The 23,977-nt window shown below is 42.2% G+C and overlaps 1 protein-coding gene across 1 annotated transcript; it reads right to left on the bottom strand.

Moving 5' to 3' along the window:
• Positions 1 to 9,299: 9,299 nt before the first annotated feature.
• On the bottom strand, positions 9,300 to 15,990 carry RFK (riboflavin kinase). The gene is made up of 4 exons (XM_033440253.2): positions 14,982 to 15,990; positions 13,905 to 14,056; positions 11,748 to 11,850; positions 9,300 to 10,974 (listed from the first exon to the last, which is right to left on the bottom strand). The coding sequence occupies exons 1-4, from the start codon at positions 15,061 to 15,063 to the stop codon at positions 10,844 to 10,846; spliced, it is 468 nt and encodes a 155-aa protein (XP_033296144.1). The 5' UTR covers positions 15,064 to 15,990; the 3' UTR covers positions 9,300 to 10,843.
• Positions 15,991 to 23,977: the final 7,987 nt, after the last annotated feature.

Genomic DNA, 23,977 nt, shown 5'->3' on the forward strand with positions numbered 1-23,977 from the left:
GTTAGGGCTTCCCTGGTGGCGCAGTGGTTGAGAGTCCACCTGCCGATGCAGGGGACACGGGTTCGTGCCCCAGTCTGGGAAAATCTACATGCCGCGGAGCCGCTGGGCCCGTGAGCCATGGCCGCTGAGCCTGCACGTCCGGAGCCTGTGCTCTGTGGCGGGAGAGGCCACAACAGTGAGAGGCCCGCGTACCGCAAAAAAAACAAAAAAAACCACTCCAGCTAGTAGAGGCAAGAGTCAAGCAAAGGGTAAACTGCCATGTCCTGCAAAAGCTGCTAATTGGTGGCCCTGGGGATTGTCCTCACTCACTACGCCACCATCCATAGCTCCCAGGGTCCCATATACACAACTCCTCCAGGGCTAGGAGGCTAAGCCTGAGTCTACTAAGATTGCTTCCCTCCTGTAATGGGTGAAGACCTGGATTCCACACTCAGCTCTGAAATTTTCTGCCAACACAGTTCAAGTCAGCTGAGTTTACCTTTGACTTTCGGTTTCTTCATCTGAAGTGTAGTTACAATAACATCTAGCAGGCTGTCTCAGACTTCTTGTGAGGAGCAATGAAGTGATGTGAATAAAGGCAAATTGAATCTCCTACTGGTACGACCACTAAAATTTACCACTGGGAAGTATTCAATAGATGAAATGGAGAGAACGTCATCACTCCCATCTTGAATCTCTATAGTGAAACATGGGGACATACTCTTCTTTTGAATGTGTTCAATGTGTACCTAGTTATCTGTACTTGACTTTTAATACTGTATTCTTACAAAGAACATGATCTCCTTCGTGTAGTTAAGCTGTTTTGGTGATATTTCATATTAGCTATTCCTTTGCAAGACTGTCTAAAAAGGAATGAAGAAAATAAACTTTCAAAAGGGGCAGAGAATCCAAGATAACACTTCCTTCCGTCCTCTAAATCTTCAGAAAAGTACCCAAACTAAATCAGTAGGAAACAGCAGAGAACAGGTCTAGCTGGTCAGGCGAAGAGCCAGGGAAAATCCTGCTTTTGAAATATGGTAGAAATACTGTTTGTCAGGTCCAGGAGATAGATTTGCAAACAAAACAAACACTTCATTTGACAGAAATACAGTCATGGATGGGGAGCCTTTAATTCATTTGAAATACAAGCAAATCTGTAAGCAAAACAACTCCCTGGGCAACAGTAGAAAATATTTTGAAGGCTCAGAGAGGCCTAAAAGGACCCTGAGATTAACCTGGAATTCCTATGAGTGACTCATAAATAGTTAGAAGCAGGTATTTGTTTACATGGAGCCAAGCAGAACCCATAACCCAGAATCCTCTCGAAGCCCCAGAGAGAGTGACTCTTCTAGGATTTATATCCATCTGCTTCCAGAAAAGTGCTTGCAGTGCGTCTTTTATGTATACAAATGAAATTGTTGACATGGAAATAGAGGACGTGAACCCTGAGGGAGGAGGACGTAAGTAGGTTAACCAATCCAAGCCGAAGTTTAAGTATTTCTTAGCAATGGAGGCCTTTAATCAAACGTAGTCTTCAGCAGACAGTTAAGAGTGCTGCCTTAAAGTAAGGAGGGTGGGAAGGGGCAGAGGTCCCCTTGCCTGCCCATTGCCCATGGTACTTCTATGAGGCTCTACAGCAGTTTGGAGAACATTTTGAAAATTGGGGTTCTAGGTGATTATAGCTACTGTGATTGAACATTAGCCCTGAGCTTCCAGCAGATCAAGATAAAGAGGAAGATACTACGGATCACTTTTTCTTCCTTCAGTAAAAGAAAACCAAAGGTTCTATCAGTCTCTCTGGAACATTCTAACTTAACATAAGGAATGCTTTTTGGAGTGGCTGAAGGAGTGGATGGATGGCATATACTCAGAAGATCATAATTTCCTTCAGAATTAGGTAATGGTAGTGGATATTTGTCTTCTTTTTTTAAATGCCCAGTTTCGGAACCCCTTCCTTATGTTTAGGGAATTTATTTCCCACTGCATGAACTTTGATAGAAAAGCTTCTCTCAAAGAAGCTGAAATAGCCAGGTACTCAGTATTCCAGCCCCTCTTGCAGCTAACACGTGGGCCTGTGACCGAAGCTTGGCCAATCAGATGCTAATCATATAAAGATTCGTTTCCAGGGCAACAGGGCCAGCCAGCAGTGTGGAGGACATGGTTCTGCTGGCGTTTGATGGGAATTTGGGGCCTCCCTACTCAGCAGCAGTGGCACTGCCCTTGATGAACTAGCTCTGTACAGTCATTCTGGCTCTGGTTCGAGGTCCCCTTTGCCCAGAGTTCCCCTTTTCTCACCCAGTTTCCAGCTTTCCCATCTATCCCCTGAGCAACCCATCATTCTTCCAGTAAATTCCTTTCTAGCCTAAATCAGCCAGAATCCATTTGTTACTTGCAAACAGACTCCCAGCTGAAATGGTAACTATGAGGCTTAGGTCTGCTGTGGGAAATACAAAAGATGATACAGTGCAGTTGTGTTCAACTTAAGAAAATTCAGCTATATAGGCTCGTTGGACAAGAGCATGAGAGAGAAAAGTAAGATTCTTTTATTTGCTCAGTTATCCTTGCTTGTTCAAACTCAACCAAGACCCCTACTATCCCAGAATAAGGAGGCCATGGCCAAAATGCAAAGAGACACAGAAGAATTAAATCTTAGGTTTGAGTTACAAAAGACCCAGGTTTTAGCAATTTAAAGATAAGAAGTTTTCTGGGATTTCCCTGGCAGTCCAGTGGTTAAGACCTTGTGCTTCCACTGCAGGGGTCATGGGTTGGATCCCTGGTAGGGGAACTAAGATCCCACGTGGCACACAGCCCAAAAAAAAAAGTTTCATGGGTCTTTTTGACTTCTCTATATGCCTTCTGGCCATGCTTGCTGACTTTACAACCTAACCCCTTCCTAAGATGAGGCTCCACTATACACAGCAGTAATGAGCACTCAAGACTCTCAACTATACAGGCACTGGCAACCACTCCTTTCCTACATAACCCCTCAGCAGCTCTGCTCATCCCATTGTCCAGGGTAACCCAGGGAACTAGTGTTGGTTTACAGCATTGACCTTAAGAAATTCTATTAAGACCAATACTCTGGAGGCATTTCATATCTAGCTCCAAAGAGAAATATTACATTTTATAGATGATGCCTTTGTATCTTCTTCACTCCCAGTTCAACTGCTCACACCTGTTGCCATTAGAGAGAGAGAAAAGAGGAGAAGGGGGGGAAGACGGGGGTGGGGGGAGCATGAAAGAGAGGGAAAGGGAGAAGAGGAGAGGGAAGGAAGAGATCACCTACTTTATTTCACATCAGGGTTCCTGTCTTAGTCTGTTCAGGCTGCTATAAAAAAAATGCAATAGATTGCATGACTTAGAAACAACAAAAATTTATTTCTCACAGTTCTGGAGGCTGGAAGTCTGAGATCACAGAGTCAGCATGGTCCAGTTCTGTTGAGGGCCCTCTTCCAGGTTGCAAGACTGCCAACTTCTCATTATACCCTCAAGTAGTGGAAAGAAAGTGAGAGAGCTTGCTGGGGGGGGAGGGGGGGGGTCCTTTTATAAGGCCACTAATCCCATTAATGAGGGCTCCACCCTCATGACCTAATTACCTCCCAAAGGCTCCACCTGCTAATATATTGGGTGTTAGGACTTCAACATATCAATTTGGGGGGGACAAAAAATTTAGTTCCTATCCAGGGTTGGCATCTTGTGATCACCTACTCCTCACAACTAGAAGAGTAAACATTTAAAATTCACCTGGGCACTCTAGATTTGAAGATACCAATACCACTTTAAACCCATAACTATCTTCCTTCAGTGTTAACACCTGTGCTTCAAAATTGTGTGCACATGAGTTACATAAAACCTGCATAGTAATTGAGAAAAAGAAGGTGACTATTTCTCTATGTGCTAATAAAGATTAAAAAAAAGAGCTCTTTTCACTCAGGAGTTGGCAAACTGTGGGTCTATGGGCCAAATCCAATCTCCTGCCTTACTAAATAAAAATTTGAAACATAGCCATGCCTATTCATTTACATATTGTCCATGGTTGCTTTTTCGATGTGGCAAAGCCTTAAGAATTTTCTGTCTGGCCCTTTACAAAAGTTTGTCAACCTGCTCCGGCTAACAGGGAAAGCCCGAAGTGTGGTCTATTAACTGTCTCTTACTGAAATTGAGAGTATTTAGAATCCCTTACAGCATTGTGACATTGTCAAGACATCCAAGTGTGTGACTATTTTTCTAGTAATTTTTATTGTATTTGGGGGGATTTTTTTTTTATTCAAACAGAAAGTCACAAAAATTATAACCATCCTCATCAGTTTGTATGTTTTTAAGTATCAGTTCATGAAGGATTAGAAATAAAAAATTCAGGAAGTCACAATTTTTCTGTGAGAAAAATATAAGTTAATATCTATCATAATGACTGTAACAAGCCCTTAATAGATAACAAAACTCAGCCCTCGAGGCTTCATCCATGGCATAGATTTTGCCTTGGAGAATAAAATGGAGCTAAGGAAGGCAGAGCCAGGTTTAACAATTATTTGGCCCACAGGCTGGGTCCCCAGTGAAGCCTTCTCTAATTCTGTTGCCGTATTAAGGCCCCAATATCCAAGGTATATTTATTTCTAATTAATGCACAATTATATACAGAGCACTTTCTATACATAGGTGCTGGAGGAATTAAAATACAGTTCAAGACTTCCAGAAGTTTACACTCTAGGTGAAAGAGCTTAAGGCGATTATAAACATGAGACACTGGAGTTTGTGGGAGGCTGCTATAAAGAGACTATTGTGGGGACTTCCCTTGTGGTCCAGTGGGTAAGACTCCCTGCTGCCAATGCAGGGAGCCCGGGTCGATACCTGGTCAGGGAGCTAGATCTTGCATGCACGCCACAACTAAGAAGTCCACATGCCGAGGGCTTCCCTGGTGGCGCAGCGGTTGAGAGTCTGCCTGCCGATGCAGGGGACACGGGTTCGTGCCCTGGTCTGGGAAGATCCCACATGCCGCGGAGCGGCTAGGCCCATGAGCCACGGCCGCTGAGCCTGCGCTCCGCAACGGAAGAGGCCAATGCCACAACAGTGAGAGGTCCGCGTACCGCAAAAAAAAAAAAAAAAGAAGTCCACATGCCTAAACTAAAACCCAAAGCAGCCAAAATAAATAAATAAATATTTTTCTTTTTAAAAAGAGAGAGACTATTGTCGGTTGGTATATGAATTCATATATTCACGAATGCCATTCAAATATATCCATCTCCCTTCTGTTAAATGCCCTTCAACCTAACTTAGTAATGTAATCCATTGAGACCTCTAAGGGAAGGTGACTGTGTGCAGGACTGTGATCAAGAGAGCTGAGCAGAGATGCCAAATGCCAGACAGCTCACTCCCCTTCCGAGGGGCTGGCTTCCACATGCTGGCAGGTAAACCTGTAGTGGGGGCGGGGGTGGGGTGGGGAGGTGAGCTTTAGACTTAAAATCCTTATAAAGCAAATAATGGCTGAAAATAAATGAGAAATTAGAAAAAGAGCAAACTAAATAGAAGGAAAGAGTATCATATACATAGTATCCACGAAGCTGAGAAACAATTTAAACTATATGTTAGTTCTATTTTCATGAAATGTGGTCCATGCATTTTCAGATAAAGTACCTCAAAATTAAAGCAATTGGACCAGTTGTTAATCTGAAAAAAGCACAGTAAATATATTATTTCCCCTGTATTTCCGTTTTTTTTTTTTTTGGCTCTTCTATAGTTGTATTGCCTAATACAATAGTCACCAGGCACACGTGGCTATTTAATTAGTGGAGAGTGAAGAAATGGAACATTATCACAACAGCAGGAAGTTCTATTGAACAGCATGCTTTATAATGTGTGCATTACTTTTTCCAGATTACTAGTTGAACTCACTGAATTTAGAGGTACTTTATTCAAAAAGGTGTTTGTAAATTGAAGAAACACATACTGAGCATGTAATTTGAAAATATAATACATTGTTTAAAAATGTTTATCCTGGGACTTCCTTGGTGACACAGTGGTTAAGAATCTGCCTGCCGGGCTTCCCTGGTGGCGCAGTGGTTGAGAGTCTGCCTGCCGATGCAGGGGACACGGGTTCGTGTCCTGGTCCGGGAAGATCCCACATGCCGCGGAGCGGCTGCGCCCGTGAGCCATGGCCGCTGAGCCTGCGCGTCCGGAGCCTGTGCTCCGCAACGGGAGAGGCCACAACAGTGAGAGGCCCACGTACCGCAAAAAAAAAAAAAAAAAAAAAAAAAGAATCCGCCTGCCAATGCAGGGGACATTGGTTCAAGCCCTGTTCCGGGAAGATCCCACATGCCACAGAGCAACTAAGCCCGTGTGCCACAACTACTGAAGCCTGCGTGTCTAGAGCCCATGCTACATAACATGAGAAGCCACTGCAATGAGAAGCCCTCACACCACCACAAAGAGTAGCCCCTGCTCACCGCAACTGGAGAAAGCCCGTGCGCGGCAATGAAGACCCAACGCAGCCATAAATAAATAAATTAAAAAAAAAAGTTTATCCTAAGTTTCACAACTTTTTAACACCCTCCAAATACATAATTAACTTTCTAAAGGCTAATTTTTATTTTCATCAGGATATACCTGCACATAGTTTAAGGAATCAAATTATTTAACAAGACATAGTAAGAAAAAGAAATATTAATGTTTGCTCCCATCACATCCCATTTCCCACTCCTTAGAAGCAAGCAATTTCAACCCTTTCAGTTATTTAATATGTTTTCTCCCTGTCCCTAAGGCAGATGCTTATACTGCTGCTTCCTATGTTTTCAGGTTAGGTATCTACCTACTCATTTCCCACTAACGGAAGATGAGCATTTCTTTCCCAAACTCTTCCCATCACTGCCCCTGCACACTTCCCTCCTCATCCTTCCAATAAATGTATTTTGCTTCATAAAAATTCAGTGCTGTAATTCTTGACTGTGTAAATGATATTCACAGCCAAGCTATACAGAACATCATTTGCCTTATTTGAATGTGTACAAGTAAGTATAAAGCTTGATGAATTTTCACAAGCGAGCACATTATGCAACCATCACCCAGATCTAGAAACAGGACAGAGACGGAAGCACCCAACAGCCTTCATAATCCTCCTGTCACCCCTGTCCTCTAGAACCACTCTGACCATTTTTGCTATAGTTCTGCCTGTTCTTACAATTTATATAGAATCAGTGTACTCACTTTTTTAAAAACTTGTGGCTGCGTTGGGTCTTCGTTGCTGTGCATGGGCTTTTCTCCGGTTGCAGTGAGCGAGGGCTACTCCTTGTTGTGGTGCACGGGTTTCTCATTGTGGTGGCTTCTCTTGTTGCGGCGCACAGGCTTCAGTAGTTGTGGCTCACAGGCTCAGTAGTTATGATGCCTGGGCTTAGCTGCTCTGTGGCATGTGGGATCTTCCCGGACCAGGGCTCAAACCCATGTCTCCTGCATTGGCAGGTGGATTCTTAACCACTGTGCTACCAGGGAAGCCCAGTGTGTCCTCATTTTTGTCTGGCTTCTTTTGCTATTCTTTTTCTAGCTTGAGATCAAAGCTTAGATTATTGATCTTTCTTTTCTATGTATTTAAAGCTATAATTCTTGATAGCATTAGTTATATCCTATAAATTTTTACACGTTGCATATTATCATTCATTTCAACATAGCTTTCCATTGTGATATTTTTGTATTTTAAAAATACTGATTTTTCTCCATCACGTTGTGATATGTTCCTTACACCAATCCTTAGAAATCTGTTGAGACATTTTATATATCCTGGACAACAGCTGCAGTTGAAGTCATCACCTGATCAGCTGATAATACAGTCATTTCCCAAGATCCACTAAGTTTCTGTACAGCCTGAACAGATGTTAGGAGGCTTTACCCTGAATCTTTCTGTATTTTTTTTTTTTGCTTGTTTTCTTTCTGTATTTTTAATGATGACACTCGGCAATTTCCCCAGAGATGTAGCACTGACTTGCTTTACTATTGTGGCTTCTACTTGGCCCTTGTTTCAGTCAGGGAACCAAAGTGGGGATTCTGTCAGTTGTCAGGTATGTCTATCCCAAATACACACTCAGGAACAGGGAAAGTAAGCACAGGTGTAAGTCCAAGAACTGAGCTGCCTGTGACACAAGCTAGGGCTCAACGTCCATGTATGACCTGACCCAAAAGGAAGCCAACTGTCAAAGAAGTGTTAAGTCACAGCTACATTACAAAAACCATGGGAAGCAAATTTGGAGTGAATAGACAATAGGTGTATGAGAGCAGTCAGACTGTCAGATCTCACAGCTCACCAACTGTGTCTAACCTGTACTTATCCTGTCCACTGAGCTTTAAATTTGAATTATTCTTTCATCAATTCTATTTTGACAATTCTTAAATCTGCCCGATTTTTTATAGAACCTTATTTCCCCATTTTTGACACTCTTATTTCTTTACACATATTATACAGTGATTTCAAGTTCTGTATCTGATAATGCCCGTATCTGTCACCTTCGCAGAGCTTATTCTGTAATTTGTTTCTGCTAACTCTTGCTTATGATGGCATTTCTTTCTATATGGTAGGTTTATTTCCTAGCTCAGTCCCAGAAGGTCAGATTGGTTCTCCTCTATCAGCCTCCATCCATTTTCCAGGTAAGAGGAGAACAGGAAAAGGCTAGCACTTTCACCAGGGAAGCAGAACTGTCCTCATAAACTCCAAGTAGACTTCTGCTTACATCTCCCTGATCAGAACCGTGTTACAGCCCTAACTGCAAGGCTTTAAGCCTCCATAACTGAGAGCACTGGTGATGAAGTGTTGAAAGAGCCACTGTGAGTTTCTCCATGTAGTAGAGACAGGCAAAAGTCCCAAGTCACTGCGAGGGGGTTGGTGGCACAAGTCATGAGGGTTACAAAACGCTGTTTTGGAGCAGGGGTTATGGAACGGTACTCAGACCTAACCTACAAGGGCCGTTAAAGGCAAGGCCTCTGTTTGTAGAACCACTTGCTGCTGGCCAGGTTCTCCCTGTAGCTGCTGCCTGTTACTCACTATTCAGGGCCTCTAACACACCTTACAGTAACCAGTAACCATCAACCAACAGATCAGGAATTTATATAGACAAAGCAAAAGATTCAAACTGACACAAAAAAAGAAGAAACATCCCTTGGTCAAGATTTATTTCAAGGCCTGAAAACACTAATTGAAAATGGCCCTACTGCAATTTCTTATAATAAATACTTTATATATAAAACTTAAAAAAATGTAGACACTGTTAACTAACTCCTAAACCACACACTATAGGCTTTTCAAAAGCAATAGTTATTTAACAAAATGTAAGGTGACAATATCAAAGAATTTTCACATTTAATGAGGACACAATCAGTCGCAAGCTACTCACACACAAATCTTTTTTACACTTTCCATGTTTGTTTTTAATTTTGTTTCACAGAACCACTGATAATTGAGGCTTCTTTCAAGTATAGGATTTCTAACATTAAATTACATTTTCTAAGTATTTCTTTAAAGAAGAAATGAAAAAGACACATACTACACTGTTTGCCATAAATTCATATACCAAAAAGTCAAAACAATCCAACTGAATTTATTCCTGCTTCCCCCTTCTCCGACATTAGCTTTAGATATTCTTCTAAATATTATATAAACAGTTTTGTTAAAATCAGTTCTCATTTATGCAGATTAGGGGAAAATGGTTTTATAATGAGTTATCTTTAAAATTTATCTTCTAGATAGCACTCTAGCCTTAAATTACATTGTGCACACACAACTACAACAGTCGGCATTTGCTCAGGAACATACAGTCACATTAAAAACAAATAGCTTTGTATTTCATAGTTTAGTTGGGTCTTAAATTGTTTCCCTAGGGGAGGAAACAAGTATTTTATGTTGTTTAAGAAACTGGTATATATAAATGAAATGCTAGGTGTTCATTTAAACTTTGAGGAAACCTACAGATCAACATTTGGGTGTTTTCTCTAAAATGCAAGAGATATGCACTTAATCACTGTTCATATAGTGAAGCGATGGGACGGCAGATACAGACGCAGATGAAACTCTACATTTTGTAAATGTAAAGTTGGATATTCTAAATGGAAGAACTGACACTGAGAATTATTTACAGGAAACAAAGGTTAAGAAAAATGTTGAAGAATATCTACTCTTAAAAAGAGAGAAGTGTTACACAACACAAAAATGAGAACTAGAGATTCAAAAAACACTCATTTTACGGTTTTAAAAGAAAAACAAAAAAATAATAGGGAGAGAGTCTAGACCAATTAGAACTGAGGCAGCTGTAACAAAAATGGAACACAGTACAATGATTTGAGCCCTTAAAGGAAATGACTAACTAAAGTGAAATATCGCAAGTCTTCATGTCTATAATAATATATAAATGCACAAAATATCAAAATTACGAATTCTGGATTTTTCCCCTTAGGTTTGTAATAAACTGTCAAACCTCTGCTTAATATAGTTATTTTTATGAGCCTTCTGATTAGCAGAGTATGCTATACAGGTACATGCATGCTAGAATTTTACCATGAGAATAGTTCTCATCTCAAACCACCGACTTGCCTGTTACCCATATTTATATATATTTCATTTCCATTATAAAAGACTTAAGACCTTTCTAGTGGTACATTTTAATCAACATATTACATTAAAAAGAATCTTGATTTTTAAAATGAACCTTTTTAGTACTGTAACACGATGGGTTTAATTGAACAGTTGGAACATAATATGGTAACTACATTGTACTGTTTAATTCACAGCTGTAGGAAAATGTTTGATTTTTAAAATATAACCAAGATGAGACTGTAGAGTTATGAGCAGTAATATATTAGAAAACAGTGAATGAATAAATAAGATGCTTTTCCTTCAGTGGCCATTCATTATTTTGCTTTTAGGAACCTGGAAGAAATCGTGTTCTTTGAGTTTCAAATGTTCTGGTAAATCTAGTCGTTTCTTAGCTTCCTCAATATCACCTTGAATTGCTGAAATGAGTGACTCTGTGGAGAGAATATACCAGGTAAAGATAATGAAAATCTGCTGCTGTGCTTTTTTACTACTCCTTTGTTCAGCTTCTCCTAAAATCTCATAGGCTGGCAGTGTTCCTGGCACAGGGTAGATGCCCAATAATGTCTGTTTCATCCTTTCTTCTAGACTTAAGTAAAAGTCAATAGTACACAAAAGATGTCCCTAATCTTCTTGCTATTACTTAGAGAAAGGCATTAGCAGAAAGGTACATGGCATATACTAAATGGAAGAAACAAATACTATCAATTCTCTTCAATATTTACACTTGTAAAAGAAACTCTACATTAGAATTAAAACTATTACACTACACTAAGATTCTTGACATGTCTTAAATGTTCCGATTTACTGCTTCTTACACTTCAACTACCGCTAAGCATCCATTATTCATCACAGTATTAACTCTTACTGGTTCCTTAAAATATGAAAAGGAAATAAGGATTTCATTAACTTCATACTGTTGGAGAGAGAGCCAGCCTGCTGGGTTTGAATCTACGCTCCATCACTTACTATGCTACCCCGGGGAAATTACGTAACCTCTCTGTGCCAATTTCCTCATCTGCAAAATCAGCAAAATAATTCCTCATGTGGGTGTTGTGGGGATAAAGTGAGTTGATTCATGTAAGGCTCTTAAAGCGGTGCCTAGCATATTAAATGCTCAAATATTATCTGTCTAGCCAGGATTACTATTAGGAAAAGCAGCAGAGTAGCTGCAGTAATATTTAAGAAGATCTAAATAAGAACTTACCTAAAGAATCAAAGTTCTTTTCTGGTCTGAGGTAGCCAACAATGGCCACATTGAGAATTTCCCCATAGAAGTCCTCTTTGAAAGTATGCATGATATGAGTTTCCTACAGTCAAGAGATGTTAAAATTGAATTTATCTTTATGGTGAGGTAATTTAAATGAAACAATCAACCCTCCTTAAAATTTTAAAGACAGGTTAAAATCTAAGTGCAGTATTTCCTGAATTCTTCCATTGCTCCTGTTCTCGACCTTGTACCATTATAACTGAGTAAGGTAAATGCTATCCCACAAATCTGGTGTGATTTGCTGTTTTTAGAAAAAGCTAACATGCACCAAAGTAATTAAGAGTCTTATCAAGGTGAAAAAACTGAGCAAATACAGCAGAGGGAATGAGCGAAGAAACTCTTCTTCAAAAGATACCATTCCATTAAGCGAATTAAAAAAAAAAAAGGCAACACAGTGGAAGAAGGCATTTGTCATACATAGTTCCAACAAAAGAATTGGATCCAGAATATATTAAGAACTTCTTTAAGTAAGACAGACAATCCAATTTTTTTTAAAGGGATAAAGTCTTGAACAGGTACATCATGTATGTCTGTTATCAGCAAAGAAAAGAAAAAAGAAAAACTCTAAAAAGTATGAACCTCCTACCAATGGAAAACTGAGTTTCTCCTAACTATGGAAGGACCTCCAAGGCACTCCTTAACTGGCTCTATAGTAAGAGTTCTGTTATCTGAGTAGCTAATAAGGAAAAAGTAGTCATGGGATAGCCTCCCCTCCCCTTCATTCCCTCTCTCATTCCAGAGAAAAATATTTTGCCTTCTTTCATCGATTATTTTCTTTATCTATTCCAACACAGCCTTAATCCTGAAAAATAAGAGGAACACTGAGCACAACGTTAAGTAGTTCTGGGCCACTTCTATTGCTTATACCAGCACTTTTCTATAAACTCTTCAAAGAGGATGAAATTTAGATCAGCTATAACCGTTTGTGCCACATACTTGAGCTGACCCAAAGATTCAGCCACATCTAGCAGATTAAGCACTTCAGCTGTGTAGGTCTTCTGTTCTTAAGAACAGAAGAATTATGTATACTCTCAAAGGGGTTTAAAAAGAGGAAAAAGGGCTTCCCTGGTGGCGCAGTGGTTGACAGTCTGCCTGCCAATGCAGGGGACACGAGTTCGTGCCCCGGTCCAGGAAGATCCCACATGCCGCGGAGCGGCTGGGCCCGTGAGCTCCGCAACGGGCGAGGCCACAACGGCAAGAGGCCCACGTACAGCAAAAAAAAAAAAAAAAAAAAAAAGAGGAAAAAAAGCATCACCTTGCAATTTTATCAGAAAGCACCATCCACAGCGTAAGCAGTTCTACCTTAACAGGGTGACCAAATAATTAGAGTAAATGACCTACATTAACTGGTGAACTCAACTTTATTTCACTTTTATTTCTAGTAAAGGTAAACACATGGGCAGTTATAAAAATTAATTATTGTAGTTTTGGCTTGTGATTCCACTTTCTATTTTCTCCATGATTTAAAAGATAAATGCATAAAAATTTATTAATCTATGTTATTGGGTACACAATGATGTAATTTGTGAGTTTTGGTATACTGTTAAGTTCATATAAATTCAAAATAGATTTTTATAACTTTAGGATGTTAAATGCAGTCCCCATGGTAACCACAAAGAAAATACACAAAAGGAAATAAGAAAGAAATCAAAATGTGTCACTACAAAAAAAAGTCAACTAAACAAAAAAGGCAGTAATGGAGGAACTGACAAAAAAGCTATAAAGCATACAAAAAACAAATAGCAAAACATCTGAAGTCTCTCCTTATCAGTAATTACTTTAAATGTAAATGGATTAAACTCTCCAATCAAAAGGCAGAGATTAGCAGAATGGTTCAAACACACAAGATCCAACTATACCCCCTTTATAAGAGACTCACTTTAGATCCAAAGACACAAATAATCTTGAAAGTGAAAAGGATGGAAAAGTTATTCCATTCAATTAGTAACTAAACTCTTCACTTTTAAACCTGTCAAGTAAATTCTCATATTTGGATTATGTTGTGATCACCACTGATGAGTTCTATCTGTGTATTACTCTAAATCATCATCCCATTCTCTGTTTACAGAGTGAAATACAATTATTAATTCTTACCATGGACTTTTTTGTATTCTTGTAGTACGGGTTCCATCCTATGCTCACCACCATCTTATGGACGTCTCCACTTCCAACACTGGCCCAACCATAATATATGCCAGTGGATACATCAGCTGGAAGATTATCTACTACTTGTTCAGGAAAGTTAGCTAAACAACAGAAGAAAATATGCTAATATTTAGAGTTTCATAGTCAATATTTAGAAAATTCACATGTAAGGCTAGTCTAAATCATTACCCTCACAAGATTCCTAGGACTCTAACTACAATTATTAATCCCATCATTTCATACTCTGGCTAGGATTTCTTTCTCCTCTTCATACAGATTGGTTAGGAAAAAAGGTACCAGATTATATATGTATAAGTTACCAGGTTATAGTAAGTGTACCAAAAATCGTAAACTCTCACAGTAGAAGAAAACAGGTACAGGAAGAGCTGGGGGGTTTTTTTAGCCCTGGTCCTTCTTAAAGGGCTTCAGCGTCTCTTGAAAAGATTTCTATTTTCGAAATATACATACTAGGTCCCAAGCTCAAAGACTACTTTAATAGGTCTAGGTGCAGCCCTGGAATGTATTTTTAAGGAAAAATTAAGCATACCTTCAGGACCTGACTACTAAAACTAATGCAGACCAAAAAAGATACCTGGTTCTCATTCATCTGCCTGTGTCATCATTTGGACACAACCTACTAACGTATTTAAAGAACGAAAACCTTACAGCTGGCTTGAGAATTTAGCCTATCGGGCCCACATTACATTTTCTAAAGAGAAAGACGCGCGCCACGTTTGGCGGATTTATCACGGCTGGATAGGGAGGCGGGAAAGAGGGCTCCCGAAACTCAGCTCCGGCTTCCTGCCCTCACCACCCCCCAAGCCGGTGAATTCGGAGCCACGGGCAAGGACGCGCTCCATCGGTCCGACCAAAGGTCATCAGCCTCAACAAAGCGGGGGCGGGGAGGACGGGAACGTCACCTCTGCCCGTAGCCCCACCACCCGGCCCGGAGCCCCCCGGCTGACGTCCTCGCTCTCAGGTGATCCGGCCCAGCGTGGGTGGGGCTCCGCGCCCTCCCGCGCTCACCTGTAGGGATGCCCAGCTGCTTGGAGCCGCGACCGAAGCCCCGCACCACCTGGCCGCGGCAGAAGTACGGCAGGTGCCTCATGACGCCGTCCGCTCGGGGTGCGGGCTGCGGTCCAGAACGCGCGTCCGGCGGAGCCGCCGTCGAGGCGGTGCCCGGACGCCCCAGACCAGCCGGGGGACGCGGGCGGGAGCTCCGCAGGCCGGCCGGCCGGGCGAGCGCACGGGCGTACAACTGGCCGAGCAGCGCGGACGACACGCCACAGCGAGACGCTCACGCCACTGACAGAAGGTGCCGGGCGACTCAGACGCTGCGTCTGGACTCCGGAACGCCGGCGACGGCGGAAGTGCGGCTGTGGGCGGGGAGCGGAGCGGGGTGGCTTGGGACGGCCCCCCAGCCCACCGAGCGCCACGGGCTTACGTACTCTGCCCAGGCCGAGCGCCGAGGCGCTCGTACGGCTTCCGTAGCCCCGCCCCCAATTTAGCCCCGCCCCCGCCGTAGCCCTGCCTCCAACGTAGCCTGGGAGGTGTCCGTTTTTTCCTTGGTAGTTCAGTCTTCCCGGGCGGTGGAAACCGAGTCGGGAGCGCGTTTTTCAGCCTGGGGCCTGTGAAAGCACTGTCCTCATTCTCAGACACTCCGAAGTGTTTCTTTCCCCTTTTTCCTTTTCATTATGATCCTGATGCCGAGAAGAGACGTTCTTTAGCTCCTTGACAACTGCTAGGTTGCTCGTCATTCATCATTCATTCGCTTTTTAAAGATTTATTAAACCTCCAAAATTCCACCTCTTCATAGAAGCTTTTCACGACTAGCTGCGGGAAGTGGACCTCCTCTCCCCCAGACCACTTGACCATGGTCTGAAGTTGTATCAGTATGTAAGCTCCAGGGGAGCGGGTCCTGGTCTGTAACGCTGCAATCCCAGTGACTAGTGGAAGGTTACAGTGATGCAATTTTTTTGAGCAGGGAAGCGGCTGCCTACCCTCCCTCTATCTTCCGGTCTCCCTGAGAACTTAATAAACTTGATGTAAGACTTGATCTCTACTGCAATGTAAATTTGTGGGCCTTCTGACCCTTGGAACTGTGAACATTACCTCGGGAAATAGTTCCAGGGTCACTCACAAGATCTATCCTCTTGTCTTGTTCTTGAGAAAGAAGTTTTAATTCTCTTTTGCCTTTCTCTACAAATGTGTGTGAAATTCTATCCAGCCTTTGCAGTCATTATCCTTTTACCTTAACTCTAATAGTGCTTACCCAGTGTTCAAATTATGTTCTCTCTCTATTGGTACCAAAGGGGTTGAGAAATGGAATATTTCCAGTCATAACGGTAAACGAAGGATGTCACAGTCATTAGCGATGTAGCCCTCCAGTATGAGCTGGTGAGCCCTGAGGAAACTCAGGATGTGAAAACACAGGATACTGGCCCCAGATAAGTGAGGTGCACATCAAAGGAATGATTTCAATAAGCCCAGATTCTTGCATCTTCCCATACATAGAAAGCTACTAAATTCCTTAGCTTGGGATACCTGGTTTTCTTTAATTAACAATAATCTTTTGACGTTTGGACTACCTGCCCTTTGTTGTAAAACTTCTATATAACCTGGCTTCCCCCATTGCCTCCCCGGAGCTGTTCTCTCAGGGTTACTTTGAGATGCTGCCTCCCGGGCTTGAAGTCCTAAAAATTCCTGCTGAATAAAACATAACTCTCAACGTTTAGGTTGTGGGTAATTTTTTAGTTGGCAGGGTCTTTGTTGGTAAGACTGTGTTATTTCCCTAATTAGCGCCTGGCTCATAGCAAACTCTCCGAAAGTATCTGCAGGAAGAATGAATTGAGCCCAGCATGTGCCAAGCACAATGCAAGGTGTTGGGGGAACAAAGGTGTGTAAGACAAGGTCTTGGCCCTCAGGAGACTCAGCTTAGTGGGGGAGACCTATTGGGAAACCTGATAAGTAGCATTCTATGCTATAAATAGGCCAATGAAGTCCTGACAGAGTGCTTGGAAAACTGCTAGAGAGAGCAGTCCTCAATAAAAGGCATTTTGTATAGTTAATGGTTAAGTGCACAGGTGCTAGAGCTAGATAAGCCAGGGTTTGGTTGCAGGCCTTGCCTCCTTTAATTGCTGGGTGATCTTGGGCAAGGTACCCTGTGAACTAAATGGGCATATCAATAATTTTGTGGGGTTTGAGTGAGATATTGTATCTACTGCACTTAAATTGCCTGGCCTGTTGTAAAAAATTCAGTAGCAGCGGCAACAGCAGGAACATCCTTATCCATGATACACCAAATAAAACCCTGGAGATGAGAGCCTGGGAAAAAGCATACGTGGTGGGTCTACTCCTCCAACATTACAAGGAGGTGTGACAGTTAAATGAGGTAAAATAATTAAATAGGTCATGGGGGACAAATGAGGAGTGGTCTTAAGAATTAAATGAGATGATAGTAAGTACTTCACACACTCTTTCATGTAATCCTCATTATCAGCTTTGGAGGAAAGCATTAAACGCAATTTGTAAAGAGGAAAAGGGAGACTTGGAGAATTTCTAAGATGGAGCATTTGGGCTCCAGTTTTTTTTAACTGCGTTGACATGTCAATTACTATGCATAAACACTGTGTAATCAGTGCAGGATATGAAACGCAGAAGCCTGACTCTTTTCCATTGCTGCTCAATAGCCCTCAGTGGCTCCCTTGGTACTACAGAATAAAATAGCCCTCCAAGGGTCCCCTTCAATTTGCCATTCTGGGTTTCATCTCTAAGGACTCCCCTCAAGTACTTTATATACTAATCTAATCAGAGCCCCACCACCCTACCCTGATCTCGGAGAGGCAGCAGTGGGTGGTGGCGGTGAAGCGAGTTCTTAATTCCCTGCCAGGAATTGAACCTGGGTAGCCTGGATGAAAACAAGGAATCCTGGCCACGAGACCCCCTGGCTCTTGCCCCCAGTGGAAAATGCATTTCTCACAGAGGCAAAAACTGTAAAAACAGGTACAAGTTTATTATTAGAGACATAGCACAACAACAAGTGGGAGAGCACACAGGGAAACAGTTTGTTTAGTTAAGATAGATGCAAGGCAGAGATGCACATCAGATAGAAAGGGTGTGGGCGTCCCCGTAATGAGGAGGAGAGCAGTAAAGAGGCGGTTAAGTCATCTATATTGGGCAGTTCTTCCCGGTCTTTGTTTACCTTTGGCCAATTATCTGGTTTCTGTTTCCACACCTGACCTGCCCTAGGACCCTCCCAGACATGCATGCGCAACTTTTTTCCACGATAGATTCCAGCCCAGAGGTCTATGGAATGGCCTTAGCATCACATATTATGGACTGGTGCCCCCTCCCTTTTGACCCCCAAGGGGGCTTTCTGCGCATGTGCAATGTTTCCCTTGCCCCAAGGATGGGAAATGTATGACCTCTCGATCTTTTAACAGGGTTTAGCCCCTCTCTGTCCCTGCCATAAAAGTGTCCAAATGACCAGTTATCTACACTATTCCTGTTGTTGTTTCTTACATTTAAATGCAGATCTTGAAATATAGACAGGAGTCCGGTCATAAATATGTAGTCCAGAGCCCGTTTGTCTCTTGCCTCAGGCAATGTGAACAAGGGGCTGGTAATTGTAAGGTCGGATCTTAACAAACGGCACCGCGAAACAGAGGAAAGCTTCAAGTGAGCTTTATTAGAGAGCGCTCCCGGGCGAGGTTCACTGGTCCGAGAAAAAAGGGGCCAGAGAAGTCGCGCCCGGGCAAGGGTTTGGGCAGAATTTATCGGGGAAGAAGGGAAAGGGGTGTGGCGAATCCGGGAGGGCGCAGGGTATTCCTTATTTGGTGGTCTTTTCGGGTATCGTGGCAATATCTGGTGCCGGTCGCATCAGTCCTGGGACCGTCAGTCCCGCCCCTCGAAAGGCGGGAAGGCTGGGCGGGGTGGAAAGTCCCCAGGTCTGTTCCTGGAACTGGGTGGTCCAGAAAGTCTCCAGGTCAGTTTCTGGAACTGGGTGGTCCGGAGAGTTTCGGTCTGATGCAACCTGTGAATCTGATTGCGTTCCCCTGCCTCGGGCCAGTTGGCCTTACAGTAATGAATGTCCGGCGTGGAGCCCATCTTCTTCTCACCTCAGGAAGCCTGAACAGGAGGCTGTTGTAAATGTCTAGTCTGGAGCCCGTCTATCTCCTGCCTCACCACCATAAGTAAACAATAAAAAAAATGAATCTAAAGAACTCTTAACACTCAACAATAAGAAAATAAACAACCCAATTTAAAAAATGGGCAAATGGTCTGGATAGACGTCTCACCAAAGAATATATAAAGATGGCAAGTACATGAATGAATAGACATTCAACATCATATGTCATCAGGGAATTACAAATTAAAACACCAAGGGGGCGCTTCCCCAGTGGCGCAGTGGTTGAGAATCCGCCTGCCAATGCAGGGGACACGGGTTCGATCCCTGGTCTGGGAAGATCCCACATGCCGTGGAGCAACTAAGCTCATATGCCACAACTAATAAGCCTGTGCTCTAGAGCCCATGAACCACAACTACTGAGCCCGCGTGCTGCAACTACCGAAGCCTGCACGCCCAGAGCCCGTGCTCCACAATGTGAGAAGCCACTGCAACGAGAAGCCCACGCACCGCAACGAAGAGTAGCCCCCACTCGCCGCAACTAGAGAAAGCCCGCGTGCAGCAACGAAGACCTAACACAGCCAAAAATAAAAAATAAATAAATAATTTTTAAAAAACAACAACAAAACGAAACACCAAGGGGATCCACTTTGTTACAGAGTCCAAGCTCGCTCTGCTCGCCCCATGACAGGCCAATGAATCGGAGACGAGGTGCTGAGGCAAGAAGTATGACTTTATTCGGAAAGCCAGCAAGCAGACAGAGAAGATGGCAGATTAGTGTCTCCGATAAACCATCTTATGGGCTTTGGATGCCAGTTTCTTTTATAGCACAGAAAGGGGGAGGAGATGAGGAAGTAAAGTAAAAGCGCCATAAGTTTTGCAAATATCCCCTGGAATGTCCAGCCTTGGGGAGGGATGTGTTAATTTCTTCTTTTCTGCAGCCACCCACAGGTGGGCAGGGTCAGATTGTCTCCCTGTGGGCTGAACAAAGGCACTTTAGTTTAACATTCAGGCAGAGGGGCAGGGTTCCCTGAGGCAGTCCATTATGTACGATTGTAACAACAAAAGCAAACTTAAAGTCAAAGAAACAGTCCAATTTAGCTCTTCCCTGTTACAATTCCCCACTGTCAGTGTCCATTCCACAATCTTGTGGAAAAAGGGGTGACAACGTTTTAACTGCTCTGTCAGATGGATGTTTCCGGGAGTGTCCGCCATCGTGTCAGTGTTCCAAATGCTGAGATTTGTCTTTTGTTCCATTTTGGAAGTGTCTACTTTACACCTGGAGACTTAAAAATATTTACAACCTAAAAGCTGAGAGTTATCAGGAATTTTGAGGGCTTCAAGCCCAGGAGGCTGCATCTCAAGTTAAGGAATTTAGCATTTTTGTTTGTATGGGAAGATGCAAGAGTCTGGGCTCACTGAAATCATTTCTTTGATATGCACCACAGCTATCCGGGGCCTGTATCCTGTATCTTCTTTTTATTTATTTGTTTGTTTGTTTGTTTGTTTTTGGCCGTGTTGGGTCTTCTTTGCTGCGCACGGGCTTTCTCCGGTTGAAGCAGGTAGGGGCTACTCTTTGTTGCTGTGCGCAGGCTTCTCATTGCAATGGCTTCTCGTTGCAGAGCACGAGCTCTAGGTGCGCGGGCTTCAGTAGTTGTGGCTCACAGGCTTCAGTAGTTGTGGCACACGGGCTTTGTTGCTCCGCGGCACGGGGGATCTTCCCGGACCAGGGCTCGAACCAGTGTCCCCTGCATTGGCAAGTGGATTCTTAACCACTGAGCTACCGGGCAAGTCCCTGTATCCTGTATTTTCACATCCGAGTTTCCTCAGGGCTCACCATAGGGAGTGGCTGCAGCCTGATGGCTGATAGATGGCAGGTATTCTCCTTCTTGAGTTTCCTCAGGGTTCACTGGCTCATGCTGGAGGGCTGCAATAGCCGATGATTGATCCTCTCCTCTTGGTCAGGAATTTGACCAATATTTGGGAGACATTTTATGATCAAATTTTGCCCCATGGTGCTGGGAGGCTCATGCCAGGTCAGGCGAAAATTCTTGATATGCCACTCCCGGTGCTAAATTTCAGATTAGGCCCTATTGATAATTAAAGATTCTCTGGATCGTCTGTCCAATTATGAACAAGGAGACATTTTCCCTTGCTGCTTCTTCCCATAACTAGAATCACATTATTACAATTATTTTGTGTTATAAATGTGATCTATTACCTTAAGATGTTTAGCCATAGAAGTTTTGTTGGAGGCTTGGTTACACACTGGGTACTGCAAGAGACAACAATCTTATAACACTGACACATAGTGCAGTAGGGAGACACAAAGCACAAACAACTTGGAAACAAAGAGCAAATTAAAACAATGATTAGCGTAATATCAAGTCCACAAGACAGCCAGCTGGAGACAACAAATTCTGGCAGGACCAGGTAGAGAAAAAGATAAATGTTTCATCTTCGTTTACAAAGGCATACTGTTTCAACTTGTTGTAGGTCATAGCATAAGAGAAAATGTTTTCCCAAAAAACAAAGATTAAAGCCAGTATATTTCCCAAAGTCATAAAGTTATAAATCATATTTACCAGTTCATTCAGTCCCATGTAATTAATTCCCACTGATCTGGATGAAATAATCAGGTTTCCCATTAGTTTTGTCATTTGTTACCCAGTCCAGTGATATTATCTAAAGGCTATCAGAAACTTATATTTGTTAAAAAGTTCCTTTTTATCAGTCTTCTTGGAAATCTTCATTTTGTAAAAGCATCAGGGCAAAACTTAAAATAGCATTGTTAAAGATTTCAGTACAATGCAATTAGCAGGAAACTTGGATATACCATTTTAGAATAACTAGTGTTATGATTGATAACATATCAGGACATATCAGATGTTAGGGATTCCATATAAATTTTGGAATATCTATATAAATGACATTCATGTATGGACATTCATCCATACACTATAACCTAAGGTTCATCTCCAATCACTTGACAATGTTTTTGAAGTAATTTAACATACCAAATAAACTGAGTTTGACATTTCTCTCTGAGATGTCTCAGAGATGTTCTTTCAAAGTATCCCAGAGTCAGCTGGAGGCTAAAAAGCTTTAGTCAGATTTTGATGTTTGGGAAGTTTGTTAAAAATATCAAAAGGTTTTAAAACACAACAGGATCCTAGTCCCTGTGAAACAATATTTATTCATTTAACCAAAGGCACAAAACAGTTAAAAGAAAACACATACGGATCACCTAAGGGCACGGAAACTTACATAATCTGTTATCAAAAGGAGCACTTGTAACAGAGAGATCAAATTCCAGTCTTGTACTAGCTTGCTTAACAAAATCCATTTACTTAGTTAACTTCAATCTAAATTTAGTTAATCCTGACCATGTATAAAACTTTCTCAGCAAAATGTAGTTCCATTCCTCATACTACCTTAACTGAAAACACACATTCTACCATACTGAAATGTTTTATTATTTTCAGTAGCTTTAATTATATATTTAAGTTAGAATCCCCGACTCTTAAAAACCTTAATTTCGGGGCTTCCCTGGTGGCGCAGTGGTTGAGAGTCCGCCTGCCGATGCAGGGGACACGGGTTCGTGCCCCGGTCTGGGAAGATCCCACATGCCGCGGAGCAGCTAGGTCTGTGAGCCATGGCCGCTGAGCCTGCGCGTCCGGAGCCTGTGCTCTGCAACGGGAGAGGCCACAGCAGTGAGAGGCCCACGTACCGCAAAAAAAAAAACAAAAAAACAACAACAAAAAAACAACAACAACAAAAAAACCCTTAATTTCTAGTGACAACCAGGAGGCGAGTAATAGTTACCAAAATCTGGAGAGATTTTAGATAATTTTCAGAACATAATTATTCCTATAGAGTTTACCTAAAAGCTCTTATTTCATTTATATTTAAAGTTTCATCATATCAGGTTATTTTTCTTGCTGACAAATTTACAACAGATATAACAAGATTTCATTTAACTTTTACTAAACCTAGGTGCAGTGAAGGTACTATACTTAATGTTGATGGCTCTAAAGACATGTCTATATTAATTAGATCAACAAACTTAAACAATACCAGGTATTAATTTAATACTGAATATTTCCCAGTTCACGTGAACCTGAAACTCATGTAACTTAATTTCTCTTGTATTTAGAATTATTTGGTTTGTAAGCGCTTCCTTTTCTTTAAGCCAATTAAATAGAGCTCATTTACAGATTAATCTCAGCAATGTTATCCAAAGACAAAAACACACACAAACACACAAACAGAGAGACATCATAGTTCTCATTTCAAAATTTCAGCCCTGAGTCAGGTACAGCAATGTAAAACCCATCAGTTTACTAAAGAGTTTGGATTAAAGTTGAGTTTCTGGCAGATGGTTCAAATCAAGCTCACTTGTCTAGATGGCTAAACCCTTTCTACTAATATTTATGGGAAACAAGTCAAGTTCTAAATTACTGTACCCTCTTTTTCAAAATTTGCATTTTAAAAAGATGGCAGAGGGCTTCCCTGGTGGCACAGTGGTTGAGAGTCCGCCTGCCGATGCAGGGGACATGGGTTCGTGCCCCGGTCCGGGAAGATCCCACATGATGCGGAGCGGCTGGGCCCGTGAGGCATGGCCGCTGAGCCTGTGCGTCCGGAGCCTGTGCTCCACAACGGGAGAGGCCACAACAGTGAGAGGCCCGCGTACCGCAAAAAAAAAAAAAAAAGATGGCAGAGATGAGGGTTTTTGAGAAGACCAGATAGGACATCTGTATCTGCTTCTCCTAGGATGACTTTGTTTCCCCTTTGTTTACTATTTACAAGTCTCTTAAGATCACCCGTATTTATTAGAAAATCAATCAACTTATTCCCCACTGTCAATGTTACCCGGGGCTCCTGTGGGGAAATCAGA

Source organism: Orcinus orca, chromosome 6 (genome assembly GCF_937001465.1).
Source record: "Orcinus orca chromosome 6, mOrcOrc1.1, whole genome shotgun sequence".
In the NCBI taxonomy this organism is placed as follows: Eukaryota; Metazoa; Chordata; class Mammalia; order Artiodactyla; family Delphinidae; genus Orcinus; species Orcinus orca.

Bases quoted from the DNA above. Each gene is read 5' to 3' on its own strand.
- RFK (XM_033440253.2), bottom strand. From the start codon at position 15,063: ATGAGGCACCTGCCGTACTTCTGCCGCGGCCAGGTGGTGCGGGGCTTC. The intron at 14,057-14,981 runs GTGAGCGCGGGA...TCTGTTGTTTAG, and splicing joins GCAGCTGGGCATCCCTACAG to CTAACTTTCCTGAACAAGTA. The intron at 11,851-13,904 runs GTAAGAATTAAT...TCTTGACTGTAG, and splicing joins AGAATACAAAAAAGTCCATG to GAAACTCATATCATGCATAC.